Source organism: Micromys minutus (genome assembly GCF_963924665.1).
Source record: "Micromys minutus genome assembly, chromosome: 22".
NCBI lineage: Eukaryota > Metazoa > Chordata > Mammalia > Rodentia > Muridae > Micromys > Micromys minutus.
In genome coordinates, this window is record NC_137957.1 from 1709560 (window position 1) to 1729286 (window position 19727).

At 52.7% G+C, this 19727-nt stretch overlaps 1 protein-coding gene across 4 annotated transcripts; it reads right to left on the bottom strand.

Annotated features, from left to right (window-relative positions):
* Positions 1 to 2892: 2892 nt before the first annotated feature.
* PWWP3A (PWWP domain containing 3A, DNA repair factor) lies at positions 2893 to 19232 on the bottom strand. 4 transcript variants are annotated; one of them, XM_080935417.1, is made up of 14 exons: positions 19205 to 19232; positions 17432 to 17545; positions 16788 to 16873; positions 15747 to 15817; positions 13289 to 14110; positions 12103 to 12204; positions 9991 to 10061; positions 8081 to 8157; positions 7596 to 7656; positions 6474 to 6549; positions 6032 to 6082; positions 5293 to 5729; positions 4805 to 4893; positions 2893 to 3240 (listed from the first exon to the last, which is right to left on the bottom strand). In XM_080935417.1, the coding sequence occupies exons 2-14, from the start codon at positions 17483 to 17485 to the stop codon at positions 3183 to 3185; spliced, it is 2055 nt and encodes a 684-aa protein (XP_080791543.1). In that variant the 5' UTR covers positions 17486 to 17545; positions 19205 to 19232; the 3' UTR covers positions 2893 to 3182. The 4 variants fall into 4 exon arrangements, with proteins under 4 accessions (XP_080791543.1, XP_080791544.1, XP_080791545.1 ...); XM_080935418.1 differs by lacking the exon at positions 19205 to 19232 and adding an exon at positions 19101 to 19141; XM_080935419.1 differs by lacking the exon at positions 19205 to 19232 and having other exon boundaries at positions 13415 to 14110; positions 17432 to 18410.
* Positions 19233 to 19727: the final 495 nt, after the last annotated feature.

Here is a 19727-nt window from a genome sequence, read left to right on the forward strand (position 1 = left end):
ACTCATCATTGAACATACTAGTCAAGTGTTCTGTGCCTGAAACATACCCAACCCATTCCCATCAGTGTGAAGGCAGCTTGGCCTGAGTGCTGATAGGTACACGGACCCAGTTACCTGGACGCCCTCTATACTGGGCTTCCCTCATGTTCTCCCTGGTATCCTTGCAATGTTGGCTCCACAAAGGTGCTGGCTACTCAGCAGCCACAGTCCGGTGTGGGCAGATCTCTGTGAATTTGGAGCCAGCCTGGTCTTCATAATAGACCAGGACAGCCAAAGCTGTATACATAGACCTTGTCTCAAGAAAGAAACAGAGACAGTGACTAAAGTGAATTAAAGGCCACCTTGTGTCACAGTGTTTGAGACACACTTGGGACTAAACAGTGGGAGAGGCAGCCAGATAGTTTAGTACATTAGAGACACTTGCTACCAAGCCTGACTACCTATTTCAACCCACATAAAGATGTCCTCTGACTCTCTCTCTCTCACACACACACACACACACACACGTTTGAACACCCATACCCACTCCTGTTTACCCTCTTCCCTCACACACAATAAATGCTATGTATTCTCAAGGAGTGTAGACCATGGAGCTTGCCGGGAGGCATGGACAAGATGTTGGTTCGTCTTCGGCACTGCATGAATCCAGGCGAGCTCAGGGCCTTCAGCCTGACAATACATCTTCCATGCCTAGCTCTGAGGAACTAGCAACTGCCCACTCGAGTCCCTGATCTCCAGAAATCAACCATGAATGAGTGCTTCCTGTTGCCAGACTCTGCGTAGTATGTTGTAGCTGTGGCTTGTGGGGGACTGGTCAGCGTGTCCACTTGCCTGACAGATAAACAGTAGTCAGGCAGACAGGGTAGTGCTCAAGAACCCAGAGCTTCAAGGACATCACAGGAACAGGTCAGGAGGGAATGAAAGAGCAGATGGGGCTTCATCAATAGCTGTGGACAAGGTTAGGAAGTATGGGACAGGAAGAGATGAGAAGGAAGGGGTGGATGGGGAAGGACAAGGTACTACAGGACAGGCAAGGCAGACTTAGGGTCAGAGATACACAATCCACTTGCTAATATGCCTGGCTACCAGGCTCCTTACATCTCTGCTGGCAATCTGCTGCTTCTTGAGAGGGAATTAGAATCTTTTTCCCTTATGGTGCCTGAGCTTCCAGTGAGACACTAGGTTAAGGTCCCTAAAATACAGGTGGGGAAAAGACCGCTAGATGGCACCAGGGAGCCTAGGGATTGTAGGGGTTTTTTGGAGGGGGCTGCTAATGTGCAGAAGAGGCCTCAGGCCCATTTCCACCACAATGGGGATAGAAGGACGGGCCTCTTCCTGACTTGCATCCTAGCTGTGGGACACTGGGCAATGTCTATGGAATGTGTCCAACTGGGGACATCCCTGTCATAGGCTGGCCAGTGAAGCATCTATCATCGGCTATAGGGCTTCAGATGCCATCTGCTGCCAGAAGGTCCGAGGCCCTGAGCTCAGGGCACATGGGAAAGTCATGGAGGATGTGGGGGCTCATCACTCAAGACAGGGGTGAGCAGATCATATCTGGTATCTTACCCCCTCCAAAGCATCCAGTTCATAACCCAAAGTGTTAAGTCCCCAACTACAGAGAGAAACTTGGCCTCTGGACAAGCTGAAATACAGGCCATCGTCACCCACAGAATGCAGGACTTTTTAAGGGTGTTACTGCAGGCCCTGGCTGAATTTGTGACCATTGTGTCTGTCTCCAGGATGGCCAGTCTGTGGGACCCAGGACAAGAGCCGGGTGTTGTTCACCCAAGGCTCATCACAGGGGCAGCAGTGGGGCATTGTTCTGGAGAGCCATCACCAGGTGCACAGCAGTGAAGCCTGCACACACGGGGACATGCACGGCCTCCCACTTCCCACCAGAGCTCCACTTCCCAGTGCCAACTAGAAGCCGAGTTCCTGGCACCAGGCCTCCTCTGGTCATTCTGCCCAGAGGCCCCGACAGCAATATTTTGATACTTCGAATCCAGTGTCCCTTCCACAGGTGGTCCTTATGGGTGACAGAACAAGCTACAGCCTGAACCAGGCCTCTGACCTGCTGTGTCCCACCCCTAATTTCAAAAAAGATAATTTTAGCCTCGAGGCTAGCAGACCACGCTACCTGTGCCTGTCCAGACAGGCTTCTGTCCCCACCAGGCCCATACCAGCCTGGTACATTGTGCTGTCAGTTGCAGGTGTCTGGGGTGATGCTTTAATCATACCCATCGAACCATGTCTCTGTCTCACTCCGGATGGCTACAAGTGTAAAGAGCACCAACGAGCTCCATATCCAGTAACCAAACACCTGGATTAGTGTCCCTATGGGGCATTGTGGCTGGCAGGCATAGCTCGTGAGCTCAGGACCGTCCACTGCTGCTGTCGCCAGTAGCTCCAGCCTCGTTCCTGGTACAGAGCTTCTATACGGCCACCTTGAGCCCGTGCATCCAGTGTAGCAGCCAGTGTGGGAACCTGCCTTGTCCTGCTGTCATCCCCAAAACCCTCCCCGCCAAGGAGGTTTCTAGTGGGTGGTGGGCCAGGGAGCGTGGGGTGGGGGCTGAGTGCAGCTGGCCTGCCCATCCTCGCAAGAGTACACCGAGGACAGTAGACAAATGTGTTCCCACCTTCCTAACATCTCCCACCTGCAAAGCTTGTGCTACAAGGGTCCTCACCTCCTGCTCACTACGCAGGAGTTGCAGAAGATTCCAGAAACCATAGAGAGGAAATACACAAAACAATGCCAGGGAAACATGTCAATGCTCTGGAAGCTGCCAGTTCAAACCAGTCTTTCCAGAAATGTCTGTAGGGCTGACACACCAAGCAACATGGGACCTAAGCGCACATGCCAGCCACACAGTGCAATGACCACGACACATGTGCATTCAAACGCATTTTATAAACTAATAATTAAAAAAAAAACATACACACACGCACACACACACACAAACACACACACACAAAAAAAAACTTCCAGAAAGCAGGTGTTCATAGATGCCAGCAGGCTTCAAGTGTGAAGCTGGCATCTGATCTCCCAGACTCAGGGCTGAAGATGCAGAACCCATGCACAGATCAAAGTCGGCAGACTCCTGGGCCTCTTGCTTCTAGCACATCCTCACACAGGCCTCTGAAAGGCCACAGACAGTGCTGGCCAGGTGGAGACTGTGGCATCAGCGACGGCGACGGTTCCTCTCCTCCAGGAGTTCATTGTCAAAGATTTCCTTTTCCCTTCAAAAAACAAGAGACAGCCATGAGACTCTGGGCCAAGTGGGCACCAGGAACTACAACAATTGGCAGTGACGCAGGCCAAGCACCATGCGTTTATGCATTAAAGAAAACAGGCCATGAAGAAGGAAGATGCTCTGCCATGGCTGATCCAACGGGGACACTGCAGTCTGGAAGGAAGGGTGACAGGGGCAGAAAGCGCTGCTGACTCCACAAAGACAGTAAATGTTACTGCACTCAATCTGTGGCCTTAAACTTTCCCAGGAGGCCTGGAGATGAAACATGGGGCTCCATGCAAACTAGACAAGTGCTCTGACCACTGAGCACAGTCCCAGACTGACTCTTTATGTGTGTGACAAAGTCTCACATAGCCCAGGCTGGCCTTAATAAATGGCAAGCATCCGGCCTCGCTCTGCCTAATCACACTCTTAGGAATTATTTCAGGAGCTGCTGGACAAATGGCTCAGACTGGAGCAACCTGCTGATCTCCAGACACACACACAGGCATCCACGCACACACATGCACAATATGGATGCCACAGGGTGACATCAGGCATGTCCCTCCACCTCCACCCTGTTTTTGGAAACAGGGGACTCCAACTCTGAACCTGGTATTTCCTCATTAAGATGCTGACACTGAGTTCAGAATGTCCTGTCTCCATCTTCCCAGGGCTGGAATTGGCACACACAACCATCCCCAGCCTTTCACACTAGGCCTGAGGGCAGCAACTCCAAGCACTTTCCTGATTGAGAGGGCAGGGCGTCTCCATCCCAGATAGGCTCCTCCCTACCTCACAAGTGCTGGGAAGGAGAACACTATCCTCCAGCACTTGAGATATGGAGCCCCAACTGTGGAGCTGCGACTGCAGCCTGACGGTCTGTCCTGAGGCCCTGGCCGCAATGTTCTCTCAGAGTCAGAATCCTGCAAATGACAGGAGCTAACACCCTTGAGCGACCAGGTAAGTAGATGCCGCCACCTAATATGGTTGGCCTGGGCACCAGGAGGCCCTGTGCCAGTGGTCCCATTGGCCTGAGAATGCTAACTTATTTTTAGAGGCAATGCATCTGGCATGTGGCTCTAGATGGAGACCCCCATTTGTGACTACAGTGGCATCCTCTACTTGTCACTGCCCTGCGTTGCTGCCTGCCTCCCACTGAAGTCTGGCAGCATGCCCAGAGGTGGATTAGAGGCTCCGAGGCCTCACATCTTAGGAGTGCTGTAGGTGACAGGAGAGGCAGCTTCAACCTGCTGCCCTGCTGACGGCTGCGCTGCCTCTTAATCTAGCTCTGTACTCTCCAGCAGTCACAGCGTCCTCACAAGATTACAGGGGTTTCGGCAGAGCAGCAATAGGGCTGGGACTGAACAAGAAGCTGTGGCCCTGCCCTAGGGGCCTGGCTTGCAGCTAGCCTGGCCCATAAAGAAACACAGGCCACACACTGGGGCCTTGGTCCAGCCTTTGCCTAGAAAGAAGGCCCAGCTGACCCTACCACACCTGCACACTGACACACAGCACCTGTACTACCTGTGGACAGGGGACATAGCACAGCAAACGACAAAGGGACCTACCGGTAGCTAAGTGTGGGGCCACGAATGTACTTCCGTTCAGCTGTCTTGTAGTCCACCGCCTCCACTGCGGAAATGGCACAGATGATGGCCTGTGGGAGAATGGGCCATGGCTCAGTGGGCAGAGCTAACCTGACAGATATGAGGCCTTGGGATCCATTTCCAGTGTCACAAGCCCTGTCATGGTCAAAACCACCCAGTTTTAAAGTCACACACTGCAGTAGTCACAGTGATTCCAGGGGTCATGTATGGTGATAGGAGGCTGGGGGCAAGAGCTTCGCCAGTTTGAGGCCAGCCCAAGACGTGAGCACACAGCCCTATTTATCTTCCCACTTATGTGAGCATGTCCCACCCACAGCATCACAGTGACGAACGGGATACAAGCTGGCAGCTTCTTTCTCTACGTGACTTCCACACTTATTCTTCCTGGAACCCCAAGCAGGGACACATACAAGGCCTTGCTGGTGCTGAGCACGGGGCCCTGGACCCACCTCAGGCAGCAGCACGTCCAGGATGAAACGAATGTGGTCTCCACTGCCTCGCGCAGGCACCTCGCCATCCATGTCGCGGCAGATGCCCTGCAGGTACTCCACCACCTCATCCAGCTGCGCCTCGTCCTCCAGGTATGTTTCCATGCATGTTACATACTGATTGGAGCTCAGGAACGTCTTCAGCCAGCGTGAGGGTTTGCGGCTGTGCAAGATGGCCCGCAGGTGGCTCTCTGCACCCTTGGCCTTTACGATGTACTCCACCAGCTTCTGGTTGGCTCTATCCCGTGCAGCCCTGGAGCGGTCAGGCAGCACCTTCCTGCATGGCCGCCACTGTCCCAGCCGGATGTCCCCTATAGGTTCCTCAGGGTCTCCCTTGCCCAGCTGAGGAAACCTGGTCCCCAGGACGTCCTGTTGGATAGACTTGCGCACAGGGTAGCCTGCAAGAGGGGCACAAATTCGGAGCCTATGTTCTCACCTCAGCCCAGCCTCTGGCTCCCTTCACCGGCCTTTCTCCCGAGATCTCGTGCACACAGAGGAATGTCCTGAGAACCACAGTGTGCCCGCTGAAGGTCTCAGCGTGAAGCAGCATTCCTTAAATCCCTCTGCCCCTGCCCGGCACACAGCTGCCCACCTGACAGGGACGTAAGGCATGATGGCAGCTGAGGTCACAGAGCTCTGCACAAGATGGAACTGGCACCAAGGACAGCAGGAGTCTCGGAAAGACCACATTTATACTTACTGATATCAGCAGCGTAATATTCCAAGAACGACCCAGCAAAGGAGCCACAGCCTGTGGAGGGCACAAAAGAAGGCTGCGCTCAGACTTGAGCACTACTGGTTCTGTTGCTCAAGACTCCTGGCCAGGAGCCTTTTGGTTTGTGCTTTACCCTGAGGCAGGTCTGTGGGGTGCGAGTCTGTCCACTGCCCCAGGAAGGAGCTGCCAGGGGTTCAAGTGACAGCCAGAGTCACCACACAGAAGCAGTATACTATCTATATAGGGTCTTCAATCAGGAGGCCTTCCACAGAGACAGTACCATCCATCACAGATTAGCAAGACTGAGAGGGGATATAGGGCTAGGACCACATCTGTCTCTGCCCCTCCATCCTGCCCTCAATAGGTGCCAATGACATGGTACCACCCCACCTCACCCCATCCACACCCTGGGGTACAGCCCACATACCCAGCCGCACACGGTAGTCAGTGATAAGCGAGACACACCAGCCAATGGCCTGGGCAAAGTCCTCTTTGGCTCTGTCCTACAAAACCCAAAAGCTAGGTATGAGGTGTCTGTAGCAGCACTAAAGCGCTCAACCTTAGTTTCCTAGGCTGTGTGGCCAGGGCTCAGTCACTCCCCTGCAGCCTGGCTTCTACAGGGGGATGGCAGGCAGGCAGTCTCAGACTTCAGGAAACCACTGAACTAACTCAACTTTTGGTCTTTTCAGACAGGGTCTCATGCAGTCCAGGCTTTGTATAGTAGCCTGGCTCTTCAACACCCAATCCTCCTAACTCAGCTTCTAGCCACCCTCTAACTCGCTAGTCACCTTGGGGCTGCTGTGTCGCACACCCAGACTTGTGTATGTGCTCACAGGTGTGAATGCCAGAGACTGATGTGGCACCTTCCCCGATCACTAGCCACCTCTTTGTTGACAGTCTCTCACTGATCCTGGCTGGCCAGTGAGCACTAGGGGTCCTCTCATCTGTTCCCTGGCGCTGGACCATGCCATGGTGGGGTCTGGTGAGACAGCGCGTCATCCCGGCACACACTACTGACTGGATGTGTGATGAGACACATCTGTGTTCCTCTACAGCAAACACCTGCCTTTGCCTCAGTGTTTTCCAAGACTGTCTCTCAGAGAGACTGACCACAATAGACACATTCAGGAGCCGTGGCACCTAACTGCACAGGGTAGACTGTCACCCCACAATCTGGTTTTGGTTTGAGTCAATAGAACAAAATATTTTTCCTGGCTAGGGAGCTAAAGATTATTCAGGAAAACAAGTTCAAATCTCCAAAACCACATAAAATTGATGTGGTAGTGCTGAACCTCTTCTAGGGTGAGCCAGGGCTCAGCAACGGGGAGTCCACAGAAGCTCAAGGGTCAGTGAACCTGGGGTACATGGGGCCTCAAATAAGGGGGACAACACCAGGGGTGTCTCGGACACACCCACCTTCACATTCATTGTGCACATACACACATAAGCTCATGCACTCAAACATGTATGCACTCATAAGAACACATACGCACACACAAGCACCCCAAAAGCAAAACTCTCAATGCCAACAGCGCACGGCCCCACCTACCAGAAGTGCGTGCTTTTCCTTGCAGTCAAAGTGCTTGAGGCGTCGCAGCGACACAGTGATTCTTGACAGAGCAGAGGCCAAGGTGAGCACATGTGACCTCAACCCAGGAGAGGTCCCTCCTCCGAGACTTAACCCTGCTCTAACCTGGAGCACCTCCATAGCATAGGGACCTGTGGGTCCAGGTCCCTACTCCAACCAGCCACCCTGGGTGCACACAGGTACCTGAGGGGGATCTGAGGCCACTGTGAACAGGCTGGCCAGCTCATGTGTGCTGCTTATGTGGGGGTGAGAACCCTCAGCCAAACTGGCCAGATCCAGTTCACTAAGAACCATGTTCTGCTCTGGTACAGCATGCAGGAACAATGGGTTCTGGCTGAGACACCAAGGGACACAGTGGACTCTGGACTGACAGTTCCAGCAGCTCAAGTCAGGGGCACACAAAGGTTTCCCACTCCTGCCCATGCCCTAACTATGAGATCACTAACCCTCGGCCCTTGGGGTTCATGTTGCCCTCAATGAAGAGTACACTGGCCTTCTTGTCTTTCCGCCGGACGCTCTTGACCTGTGGGCAGATTGGGGCACCAGAGAATTAACAGGAGCAAAGCGGGAGGTCTCCACCTCCTCCAAGGCCCTCCCAGGACTGGGACAGGGCGTGTGTGACTTCCCATAGCTCTGTGGTATTACGAGGCAAAATCCATAATTCTCCATTTGGATCTTGTTCTTAAATCCTTGTCTGTGCATGTGTGCCGAGGTGCATGTGTGCAAGGGGTGCATGTGGAAGCCACGGACAACCTCAGGTATCACCCCTGACCTGCCACCTTACTGGAGATGAGGCCTCTGTCACCGCAACTGCACATTCCAGACACAGGGTCTAGAGGGTCCTCCTGCTTCTGCCTCCATCTTCCCAGAATGCAGGCACACTACATTCCAGCCCAGTCACTCACAGAGCAGACCCACAAGTCTCCCATAGCCCAAGCTGGACTTGAACTCTGTGTGGCTGAAGGTGACAGGTGTATGCCACCATGCCATCTTAGTCTCTTAGTAGCAGTCCATGTCTCTGGCCTGTGTCTCTCTACCTAAATACCAGGTGCTGCCTCTGGGCTGAATGGAAACTGTTCAGGGGTAGGCACTGGGGACCACAGAACCCACAGTATATAGCCGACTCAGCCCACTATGGAGCCATGAAGCAGTGAGCCTGATCTGTCTTCCTGAGCAAGACAGAGGGTCCCAAAGACACCAACCCTCGGGTCCAACCCTGTGCCTGGAGACTACCACTCCAGCAACCTGTCAGCCCTGCAACACACTGGAGACAGGCAGCTGTAAGAAAACATACCAGAAAGGTGTGAAGACGGGGCTGAGAGAGGCCACCTGCCCCCACACCAATCAGTAAGCTACTAGCATTCCGGCTATTTTCACCCCAGGTCTTCTGTCTCTGTTCCTCTTTCGGGATGGTCTTGGACTCGCCATCCTTTTTCCCACAGCACCATACACAGCCAACATTCCAATTACAAACCCACACCTCCTGACAAAACTCAACTGGGGCTTGGACAGTGGCTGTGGTAACACAGCATTTGTCTTAGGGCTAGAGTGTTCCAGGCCCGGATCTCCACCTTTAAAGAATGGCCACAAGAGGGCGACAGAGGTGCTCTCCTTTAGTCGAAGCTCTCTGGAGGTAGAGATGGTGGACCTCTTAGTTCCAGGCCAGCCTGGTCTACAGAGTGAGTTAGCTCCAAGACAGCTAGGGCTACACAGAGAAACCATGTCTTGAAAAAGCTAAGAAAAAAAAATCAGAGACAAGACACAAACCCACAAAATAGCCTAGCTGTGCAGAGAGCTTCCATGACAGGAATGAGGGCAGGCACAGAGGAGACAGGCACAGAACATTTCTACCTAGAGAAGTCCCCACAGGAGTGTTCCCAATGCTAAGCATAAATGTAGCTAAGGGACTTCCCATAGAGCAGACTCTCTCACAGACCACATGACAGAACTTCAGTGGGATTGAGACACATTTGGAGGCAGCTGTCATGTGGACCACGATGAACTCCTGATCTTCCTGCCTCAGCCTTCTGTGTGCATGTGCCACCAAGCCCACAGCTACCACAGGACCCAAGCTCAGGGTTGAGGCGGCAGCTGGTGCCTTTGTGCAGTTCAGCAGCGCACTGCTCACAGATTACCCTGAGGCGGCTGAGCATGAATTTCACTCAATGCCATGTGAATGGCGTTCATCAAATGGCCAGGCCCTGCTGTTGGGGGGCTGTGTGCCCATGTCTGAGTCATTAGCATCCCAGCCTTCTAGCATTAACAGAGCTACCAAACTACCTCCTGGAGCAGGGGGTGGGGGGCAGGCTTGAGGATGAGGGACTCGGAGTCCAAGGCAGGTGGCAGGTGTACTTACCACGGCAGGCCAGAATGGGTATTTTTGGTATTTCAGCCAGACCAGCATTCCTACTTCAAATGATCGTGGTTCTGTGTTTAAAAGAAAGGGGGGAAAAACCAGATGAGTCAAGTCTGCCATACACAAGTACAGTACAGACAAGAAGAAACAAGATCTACAACCATCACCACGGTGTTTAAACCTAACCTATCTCATCTACCCAGCAACCCAGACACTGGGTGGGCACAGACACACAGAACAGTGTCTCGGTGCCCACCATGGGGCGTGGCCATGACTGTGATAAGCCAGGAGCAGGATGGATGAGTTCCATCTCAAAACCCCCACCTCTCAGTCTAGCACCCTCTGAGAGCAGACATTTAGAAGCCTGCATCCACGCCAGGTAAGGTTCATGTCCAGTTCAACTCTGAACCAAAATGTACATTATATCATCATGAGGCTCACAAATTAAACTGCCCTCTCTAGGAACAGCAAGTTCAAAGAATCTGAGAACAGAGGTCACAAAATGCAGAAAACATACGTTCTCAGAGGAGGAAACGTTCTTTGCTGTTGTTTGAGACAGGGTCTCTCTACTTACACCAGACTGGCCTGCAACTCAAGAGATCCACAGTGCTGCCCCAGAGTGCTGGGATGACGTGTACAGCCTAATTTACGGGATGCTGAGGCTGGACTGGAACCTAGGCTTTTGTCAATGCTAGACAAGTTCTCTACTACAGAGCCACAGCCCTGCCTTTGTCATTTTTTTAAAACATTACAGATGGTTGTGAGGCACCATGTGGATGTAGTTGCTGGGATTTGAACTCAGAACCTATGGAAGAACAGCCAGTGCTCTGAACCACTGAGCCATCTCTCCGGCCTGTTATTTATTTTTAAGGCAGGATCTTATTATGTAGTCCAAACTGGCCTTCAACGTACAGGGATTCTGCATAAAACTGAACATTTTCTACTTGCCAAGGATACCAGGGTGAGCAGCTGGTATAGACTGTTAAAGCTTTATCAGGAAAGCGAGAGGAGAGAGCATCATGTCCCTCTGCCATAAAACCCAGAGGCTTTGATGGGCTCCCCAAGGCTGGGAGTCACTGAGGAGGAAGTGACAAGGCTCTTAGAAAGGTGACAGTCCACTAAGGAGAGCACCAAGCACCTCAGACACCCTGGCTGGGAACTGGCAATTGTCTTGAGCTTGGTGAGTCACTGAAGCCATCAGCTCAAGCCTGCCATAGAAGGACACAGAAGACCCTAAGGTCAGGAAACTGGGGTCTCTCCACAGCCAATCTGAGATGGTTTTCAGATCTGACCCAAATGCTGAGGACTTATGAGGCACAGCTCAGCTCACATCAGCACTTGGGCCCTTCTAACAGTCTAGATACTCAGTGGTACTTAGACCAGAGTACTCAGCAGTACTTAGCCAGGGGTACTCAGAGCACTTAGCCTGGGAACACATGCCCAAGAAGGGAAAGGAGGTAAGATGGGGATGGTGTCTGGCTGTTCTCATTAAGAACCCTAACACGCTGCAGGCCCCTCGGCCTGCCCCACATCACCAGGGCCACATCCTGCTGGGCCTTGATGCCCCCCACCACAATGTGCTGTGCGCTAAAGGACAGTCCATGGGTTCCTCAGTGGCTGAGCTGTGAGCCCAACTCATATGTCATTCTTACTGCACACCTATAGCTCACTGAACAGACGTACACTGGACTGACATGAACTCCTGGACTGCTGGTAAAGGGAGCTCCATCCAACAGAAGGCAAAGGAGCCTACCTCTGTACTCAGTGGCTGGATAGGGGCAAGACCAATGCCAGCCTCCATGCAGGGATGGTTACCTCTCCCAGGTCCTCAGCCTCTGTTAGAGACAGGAGGACACAAGGCTCTGGACATGTCTCAGGTCAGAGCATAGAAACCAAAACAGCACCAGGTATGGAACACTTGATTTTCATCCCAGACTGCTGCCTCTGCTTAGAAGTCAGCCTGGTGTACGTAGCAAGTTCCAGGCCAACTAGAGGTAAACAGTAAGACCCTGTCTAAAAACAAAAACTCCACCAGCACCAAGCGAGTAGCTGGCTTTATGGGACAGCGCATAGTACCCTAACCCACAGCTCTCAACTACAACACCCTCTTACCGTGATACAGAAGGATCCGTGGTGGTTCCTCCTCTTCCTCCTCCTCCTCCAGCAAAGAGTGGATGGACTTGAACCCTGTGGGTTCTTCTGAAGACATTGGATCTGCGGAGACAGAGGATCGCCAAGAAGGCTATCACTCCACCCTGCAGAGGGCTAGGAACAAAGGGCTGTCCATGACAAAAGGACAGGTCCCGAGCAGAATTCAATCAGGGTGTACCCTGAGGCCAGAACTGGGTTTGTCTTTCTTTTAAAAAAAGTCTCCATGTTTTTGTGTTATGTACATGCTTGCATGCATTTTGTGTTTGTGTGTGCTTGTTGTGTTTGTACATGCCTGTGTACATTTTGTATGTATGTGTACATGTATGCATATATTATGCATGCTTGTGAGTTTTGTGTGTATATGCCTACACATGTGTTTGCATGTGCATGAATATCTGTTTGTATTATGTATGTGTGTATGCACATATGTGCACCAGAGCACACATGGAGATCAGAAGAACTCTGTGGATTCAGTTCTCTCCACCCTATAGGTTCAAGGGATCAAAATTAGGTCACCAGGCTTAGTGGCAAACATCTTCACTTACTGAGCCTTCACCATGGCCCTCCATCTTTATTGTTTCAATTCTGGTGCTGGGGATGGACAAAGGGTATTGCTCTTGTCAGGCAAGCACCCTAGCTTTGAGCTCCAGCTCAGTACATTAAAAAAAAAAAAAAAAAAAAAAACATGAGAGAAACCAACAGTGCTCAGAAAACGTGCAGACTCCAGGAGGCCCCTGCCTAATGTGGCTACACAGAGGATGCAGACAATGGGCCCCTAGAACCAAAAGATGACTGCAAATAAGGCAGGAAACAGTGTCCTTTTCCCTGAGAAACGGTGGAGGGGCCGGCTGCTCCCCACCATCACAGGGCAGAGTATGGTCTTGTGAAGGGTCCCACTGTGTCTCACATCCACCCGACCACACACTGAACTTCTGAATCATCCTGCCAGAGCTCAATGGGTCGACAGATTCAGAGGGGAAAAAGCCCTGGCTGAAGCCACACACCGGTCTCAGTGTGAGCTCCGGACAGCTCCTGACACCAGGCCTCCTATCCCCTTGGCAGGACCCTCACCAGGAGCATGCAGTTAACTCTGCAGTGATCAAGAACAACATAGAATTGCTTAACAGGGGTCCCTGCCTATGGTTACCTTCCTCTGCTTTGTCACTGTCTCCAGAGCTGCGCAGCATCATGACCTCCCCAGAACAACTCCTAGGGGAGGGTGCTGTCCCTACTTCAGATCCAGTCCCCAGGTGCCTTGTGGGTGGGTTCTGACCTCCATCTAATCGTGGCCTCTTTGTGGGGCGTCCTTTGCTTCTCTCAGAGGCCGGGAGCAGCTCCATGTTGCCTGATGACTCAACCCAGTCACAGCCTTTGACCCCAGCACAGGGATCGTCCTCCCAGGTTTCGGAGGGCAGCCTAGGTGAAGCCAGGGCCTCACAGCTGCTTGCCTGTCCCTCACTCTCGGTGACACTTTCTCCCTTGGAAAGGCCAGACTCTGTTCTTCTGCGCCGGGGAGGTTTCTCGCCTAAATTCCTCCGTTTTTGCTTGGTTGTGCTCTCCTGTCCATGGTCCAGCTGTAACCCAGAACCATCCTGAGACTCGTCTCCAGTGGGGGCAGGCACTTCAGCTCCTGGGGCTCCATTCTCTGAGAGGCCTGTCCTGGGGCCCACTTCGCACCTGAGATCCTCTTCCAAGGCAGACAATGGCAACAGGCTTTTTGTACTGCACTCCCACCTCCTCTTGGATGCACACTGGGCTGCCTCATCTTCACTGAGAAAAGATAGAGAAGGAGCACTGGAGACCTGCAAGGCCACATCTGCATGTGGATTCTCAGACGGTGTGGTCCCATCTACTGGATGACTTTCAGGACTCAAACTGGTCCTCTCGTTCAAGACATCTAGGGCCACTCGCAGGGAGCGTCGGTAAGTCAGCTCCTCCAGGGGAGTAGCCGGAACTTCATTCTGAGAGGCTGTGAGGACAAAGACACACAGTGATGGTTCTACTTGGATGCCCAGGGCTCAGGATCATAGCCATGGAGCAAGAGACTCAGTAACCACTGAGTGTCACACGTCCATCCCCATAACAAGAGGACAAAGCTAAAAGATGGCCACGAGGAACTCAGGGCTATGACTTAAGACAACATTCCCTGATGGACCTCAGCCTGACTGGCTAAATGCTAAATCCCTCCAAGTCTTAGAGCAACACTGCATAAATGGAGGTCTCATGTAAGCAGCACTGTTTATGTGAATGGGATGGCAGAACAGCTTCATACTTGCTGGGCACACCACCTCCTGCTATCAGACCGACACTTGGCAACTGCTTAACAAACACTGCTCACAGGCAAGCAGCCCCCAACACTCTGGGATCAAACAAGGATGCCCGTACCCAATAAGCAAGATGGTAGCACGGCCTGCAGCTGCCCATGCAGCCGTGGACTCCCGAGGATGAAGCCCTTGCTTCCCCTGAGCTGGCCTGTCATTGCTGCTGTGACTCAATCTAAGGAAAAGCTGCTAACACCCGCTCTGCTGTGTGGTGACCCTCACCCGCCATGCATGCCTGTGCCAGGTCCGGAGCGGGAAGCACAGAAGTCTAGCTCAGCCACAAGAGGAAATGGTGGGAAGTGCTGAACTGAGGATCTACACATACAAAGGAAGCTGTCCCAACCGCCATGACTCACCCACAGCACCTGCAGATGACACAAAGGTAGCAGCATGGAAGCTAACCACTCTGTCCTTACTCCCCTGGGCTTCTTATAGTCGGCAGTTTATGTATATTATGTATATATGCATGTATGTCTGTCTTTTAGTCTGTATGTTATACAACTGTCTGTTATGTACACATGTGTGTATCTGTTTATATGTCTGCATGCATGCATTTCTGCAGGTTATGTATACATGCCGTGGTCCCAGGGATTGAGTATAAAGCTTCCCGTGAGCAGGGTTCCCTCTGTCACAGGCAACAGCCCCAGCCTATTAGTTACTGCTCAAGATGCTGAGTGTCTGTGACCCAGCTAAGACAGGACGTGAGAGCCCACTCACTCTGACTTCCTAGTCATTCCTGACCGAGCCTCCATTTCCATCCCCACATTGTGTCCTCAGGGGTTCAGGGGACAGAGGGCTCTTTGCTCCTGTGGGGCAGGCGTCCTCTCCGTCTTCTATGCCCATCTCAAGGCTCTAGGATGGTTCCTGCCATCTAGCAGATCTGGTTTGAGGCGGAAGTCAATGAAACAGGCGTGGCGACCAAGCCCTAGGCTCAAGCAGGAAGACTGCCTGGGCTGCAGTGTGAGACTCTAACTCAAAGCAAAGAAACACACACACACACACAGACAGCAAAGCTCAGTGGCTGTCGTCATCCCGGCACTGGGGGGGGGGTCTAAGGGGCGTTAACAAGCATGTGCCCGAGGCCCTGGGCAAGTGAAAGCAGGAGGGTCAGGAAGGTCAGGTGCTTTCAAGACCAACAAGACTACACAAGACCCTGCCTTAAAAAGGGAGCGGAAAGCAAGCAAACACATCTTCCTTCTGTGAGGTTCCCTGCAACAAAGCTCATGAAAAGGATCAGCCTGTGACTGTGGCATAGCACCTTGGTGGCCTGGCTGGAGCTCTTACCCAAGAAGGCAGCAATGTTCTCAATGTGTGACTTCTGCAGTGCCTCCACAGCTGAGCTCTTAACCTGGATCCTGCGATGACAATGAGCTGGTTAGCGCCAGCAGCCTGCAGCCCAACTGTCCAGATGTCCCTCTCACCCTTCTACTAACATCCAAAGTCACTATGTAGGAAGGACAGGGACAGACGCTCTGCCCAAAGGAACAGACACAGCCAGCCAGGGTGGGTATGCCCCCACTCTCCCATTTTTGCCCCTTTTAAGAAAAAAAAAGTCTGCTGGAGTTAAGAGTAAAAATAAATTCAAATTGGGACTTTCATGAGGCAAATCTGACTTTCAACTGCACAAATAACTCCTTTGTTAGGCTTCCTGAGTATCAGCTAATGTCACCGAGAGCTGTTTACAGCCCAGCAGGCGCGTTTTAGTTTAAAAGAACTTGCTTTCCTTTTAAACTCAAGTATTCAATTACCTTCCCTGCCGCAGGGAGAGCAGGAAACTGGGGACTCTCTTGTGGTGGCGGACTCTGAAGACAGTGGCAGGAAGGAGCGGGCCAGGAGGGAAGCAGGAGACGGCCAGTGGCCTCTTCAAAAGCAAGGACCGCACCACAAGCCCATACCCACATCGTCCTTGCTGGTGACCCATGAAGGGTCACCAGGCACAGGACAAGAGTCCTGCCGCCCATCTGCCTTTCCAGTATTAAAAACCTTTTTTTCCTCAGTGGAGCAGTGAGCCCCGGCAAAGGCAAATCAGAGACCCCAGGATGGAGCCCTAGGGATAATTTCTATTTCTCCGTCCTTGAGAGTCCTTTCCCTCTCTCCCTGCAGATCCCCTGTACCTCATGTAACAAGTGAGACCTTCAACCTGAAGCTGGTCAAATAAAATCTGTTGTTCTCCCCACAAGATTCTTAGTGTAAAAACACGGAAGCATAGTTTAAAAAAAAAAAAAAAAAGCCCAGAAGAGGAAGGCTTGTCTTTCTTTTGTGAGAAGCATATCAGAAACCTCAGACAGAGAGGAAAGATAGTATTAAAAAACAAGCACACTTAACTTTTCCTTTAGCGAGAGTATTTGAACATCTAGAAAGAATTCCTTTTTTCTCTTGTTTTTTGCTGAAGTCTCAGTTCTGGCCAAAACCTAAGTGTAAAGAAGAAAAATTTTAAAAAAGAACTCGTTACGGCAGCGGCGGAACCAAGGGCGGCAAGACTTTCACGGGCGGCAGCCACAGGATTTAACAGAAACCTGATATGAACACCTCTCATTCTGGCATAAACTGAGGCACCCGAGTCCACTACCATCCCAGGATAGAGCAGGAGGTCTACACTTCTGCTGACTTGCTAGAAAGAACTCCCCAAACACCACAGTTACTCCCTGTCTGGAGCTCCTAGCAAGGCACTTCCTGTGGTCATAGCCTTCTAAGAATTTTTATAACTGACTCTTTTTTTCAAAGGTGTTCTCCCCCCCCTTAGTGTGAAAATAATTAAAGACAATTCTGGATATAGGGCTTCCTAAGCACCAGACCAAAACCCCGTGGAGAAGAGGGAATCTTGGGACTCGTGCCAACAGATCCCAGTGCCAAGCATTTAGGCTCAGCTCTCTCCCAGAGTCACTCCGAGGGAACAGAGCCTGATAAAGACTTTATTGTCACCAAAAGTCATTTCTAATCCCCAAAATTAAGAGAATAAGGGCTGTCACCTTTGCAGGCCACAATCGCTTCTCCCATCGGCAGAGGACATACTTGGCATCCATCGCGACTCAGAGGAGTATCTGGGCTCACAGGGCTACAGGCCGTGACTGAAGCCAGCAGTCCTACAACAGAATGTGTTTAGAAAGGTGTTGCTGGCACTCAGTGAGGTTCATACAGACACAATCTCCCGAGAGCAGAGGCTAGTCTCACACACAGCTTCTAGGACACAGGTCAATTCAGAGCCTGGTCTTGAGACGTTGGGCAAAAAGCCAAGTGACAGTCAAGTGCAGGTCCTGGGATTTTTGAGGAAATGTCTTGTTTTCTATAAATAAAATTCAACAGATTCCCTCTTCAAGGTTGCACACAGAATATTCTGACAGGACACATGCAGCAGCAGCCATGTGTTTTGAACAAGCAAAACCCACAACCCTACTGCCTCAGCCTGAAGGACGGCTGCAGCACACAACACACTACACATATGCGGCTTCCCCATTCCCTGGAAGGACAGGGGACAGATGCAGGGCTCATGCCATGACACCTCTGGCAGAAGCAGCCAGGGCTGTGGACAGAAATGGAAAGGTGGGGGAGGGGTACCAAAACAGCAGGAAGGACAGCAGGGACAAGAAGGGAGCCTACTAGCAGAAACAAGGGTTTGTGTGGTGGAAGGGTTCACAGAAGCAGGAGAGGCTTCCCAAAACCATTACAGGCAGCAGACGGGGGAGAAACAGGAGTTCATTAAAGCAGGCCGGGGTTTCAGGCAGCAAGGGTTTTGCAGAGGTTACAGGAATTCAGATAACAAAAGATGAGGCTCTGGCAGCAAACAGAGGATCCAAAGCAAGGAGAGGCGGCTCAGGTAGGAGAATCAGGTAGAAGAGGAGGGGTTTGCAGCAGGGATCAGGTCCACAGAAGTGGGGAGCTTCAGGAAGCAAACATGGGGTTCATACAGGAACTGAGATTCAGGCTGCAGAAACTTGAGTTTAGCAGGAAATACAGGGATTACAGGAATGAATGAGAGGTTAGGCTAGAGGGTGTGGGCCACAAAGACTGCGATTCTGACACAAAACTCGGGGCTCACAACAGGGATACGGTTTGAGCAGCAAATTAGGGGCTTATACTGCAAAGAGGGTCCAAATGGAAAAAATAAGTCAGAAAATTCAGGATCCTCAACAAGTCACAGTCTCAGGCTGCAGAGATGGGGTACCAAGCAGTAAATTCACGATTCAGGCTGCTCAGGAAGGGAAATGTTGGGTTGATGTTGCAGAGGTCGGGGTATCAGGTTAATACGGGGCTTCCAGCAAGAAACTCAGGGTCTCAGCAGGGACACGGGTTCAGGCTGCAGAGAGGGGGAATAAGGTCGGAAACTCGGGGCTCAGGTTGCAGAAGAGTGGTATAAGGCCGGAAATACGGGGTCCAGGCAGCAGAAGATAGGGATTAGGCTGGAAATATAAGGCTCTCGGCAAGGATGGGGGCTCAGGCTGCAGAGAAGGGGATTTAGGTCAGAAATACAGGGCTCGCAGCAGGAAACTGGAGGTTCTCAGCCCCCAAGGGCCTCAGACGCACGTGGGCCCTGCGCAGAACCAGCCGCGGCCCAGCTGGTCCGGCCCAGCCGCCGCCCTTCCCCAGGCTCTCCGCCTGCACCCTGCCCGGCCCTCCCAAGGCCGCAGCGGGCTCACCCACCCCCAGCCCGCCTGACGCGGCGTCCGAGCCTGAGCGACCAGGCCGCGGCGGTCCCAACGGCGGAAACCCGCCCGCCAACCGCCGCCGCAAGCCCGCGCGCTCACCGCCTCCGCCGCCGCGCAGATCCCCGCGGGCTGGGGGCGGGGCCTGACTCACAGCGGCGCCGAGCCCCGCCCACACCACCGCCCAATGGGAGCCGCGTACCTGCGCCTCAACCCCGCCCCCAGGAGCGCGCGACCTCCAGTGGGCCACGCCTCAACCCACGGGTCACGCCCTCCACCGCCTTCCCTCCCGCCAACTTGTGGAGCGCGCAGCGAGGGCTCTCCCTGGGCCCGAGGCAGGGTAAACCCCGAGGCCCGCTCCAAGTCCCACCCCCCCGCGGCTGGCCAATAAGAAGGCGGAGCTCACGTCTTGACCCCTCCCACAGACGGCTGTGGCCTCACAAGACCACGCCTCAGCCCGTAGTCCACGCCCCCGCTTTCCCACCGCCTGCAGTGGTTCCTGTGGGGGAGAGCTGGCCCTTTTTCCAGGGAAGATTCCCGCCTGCGAGCGGTTTTGTGAAGACAGAGGGGGCTTGGGAAGAGGAAGGCCTCACGAGCTCCTAACAGATTTCTGGTACCTTCCAGT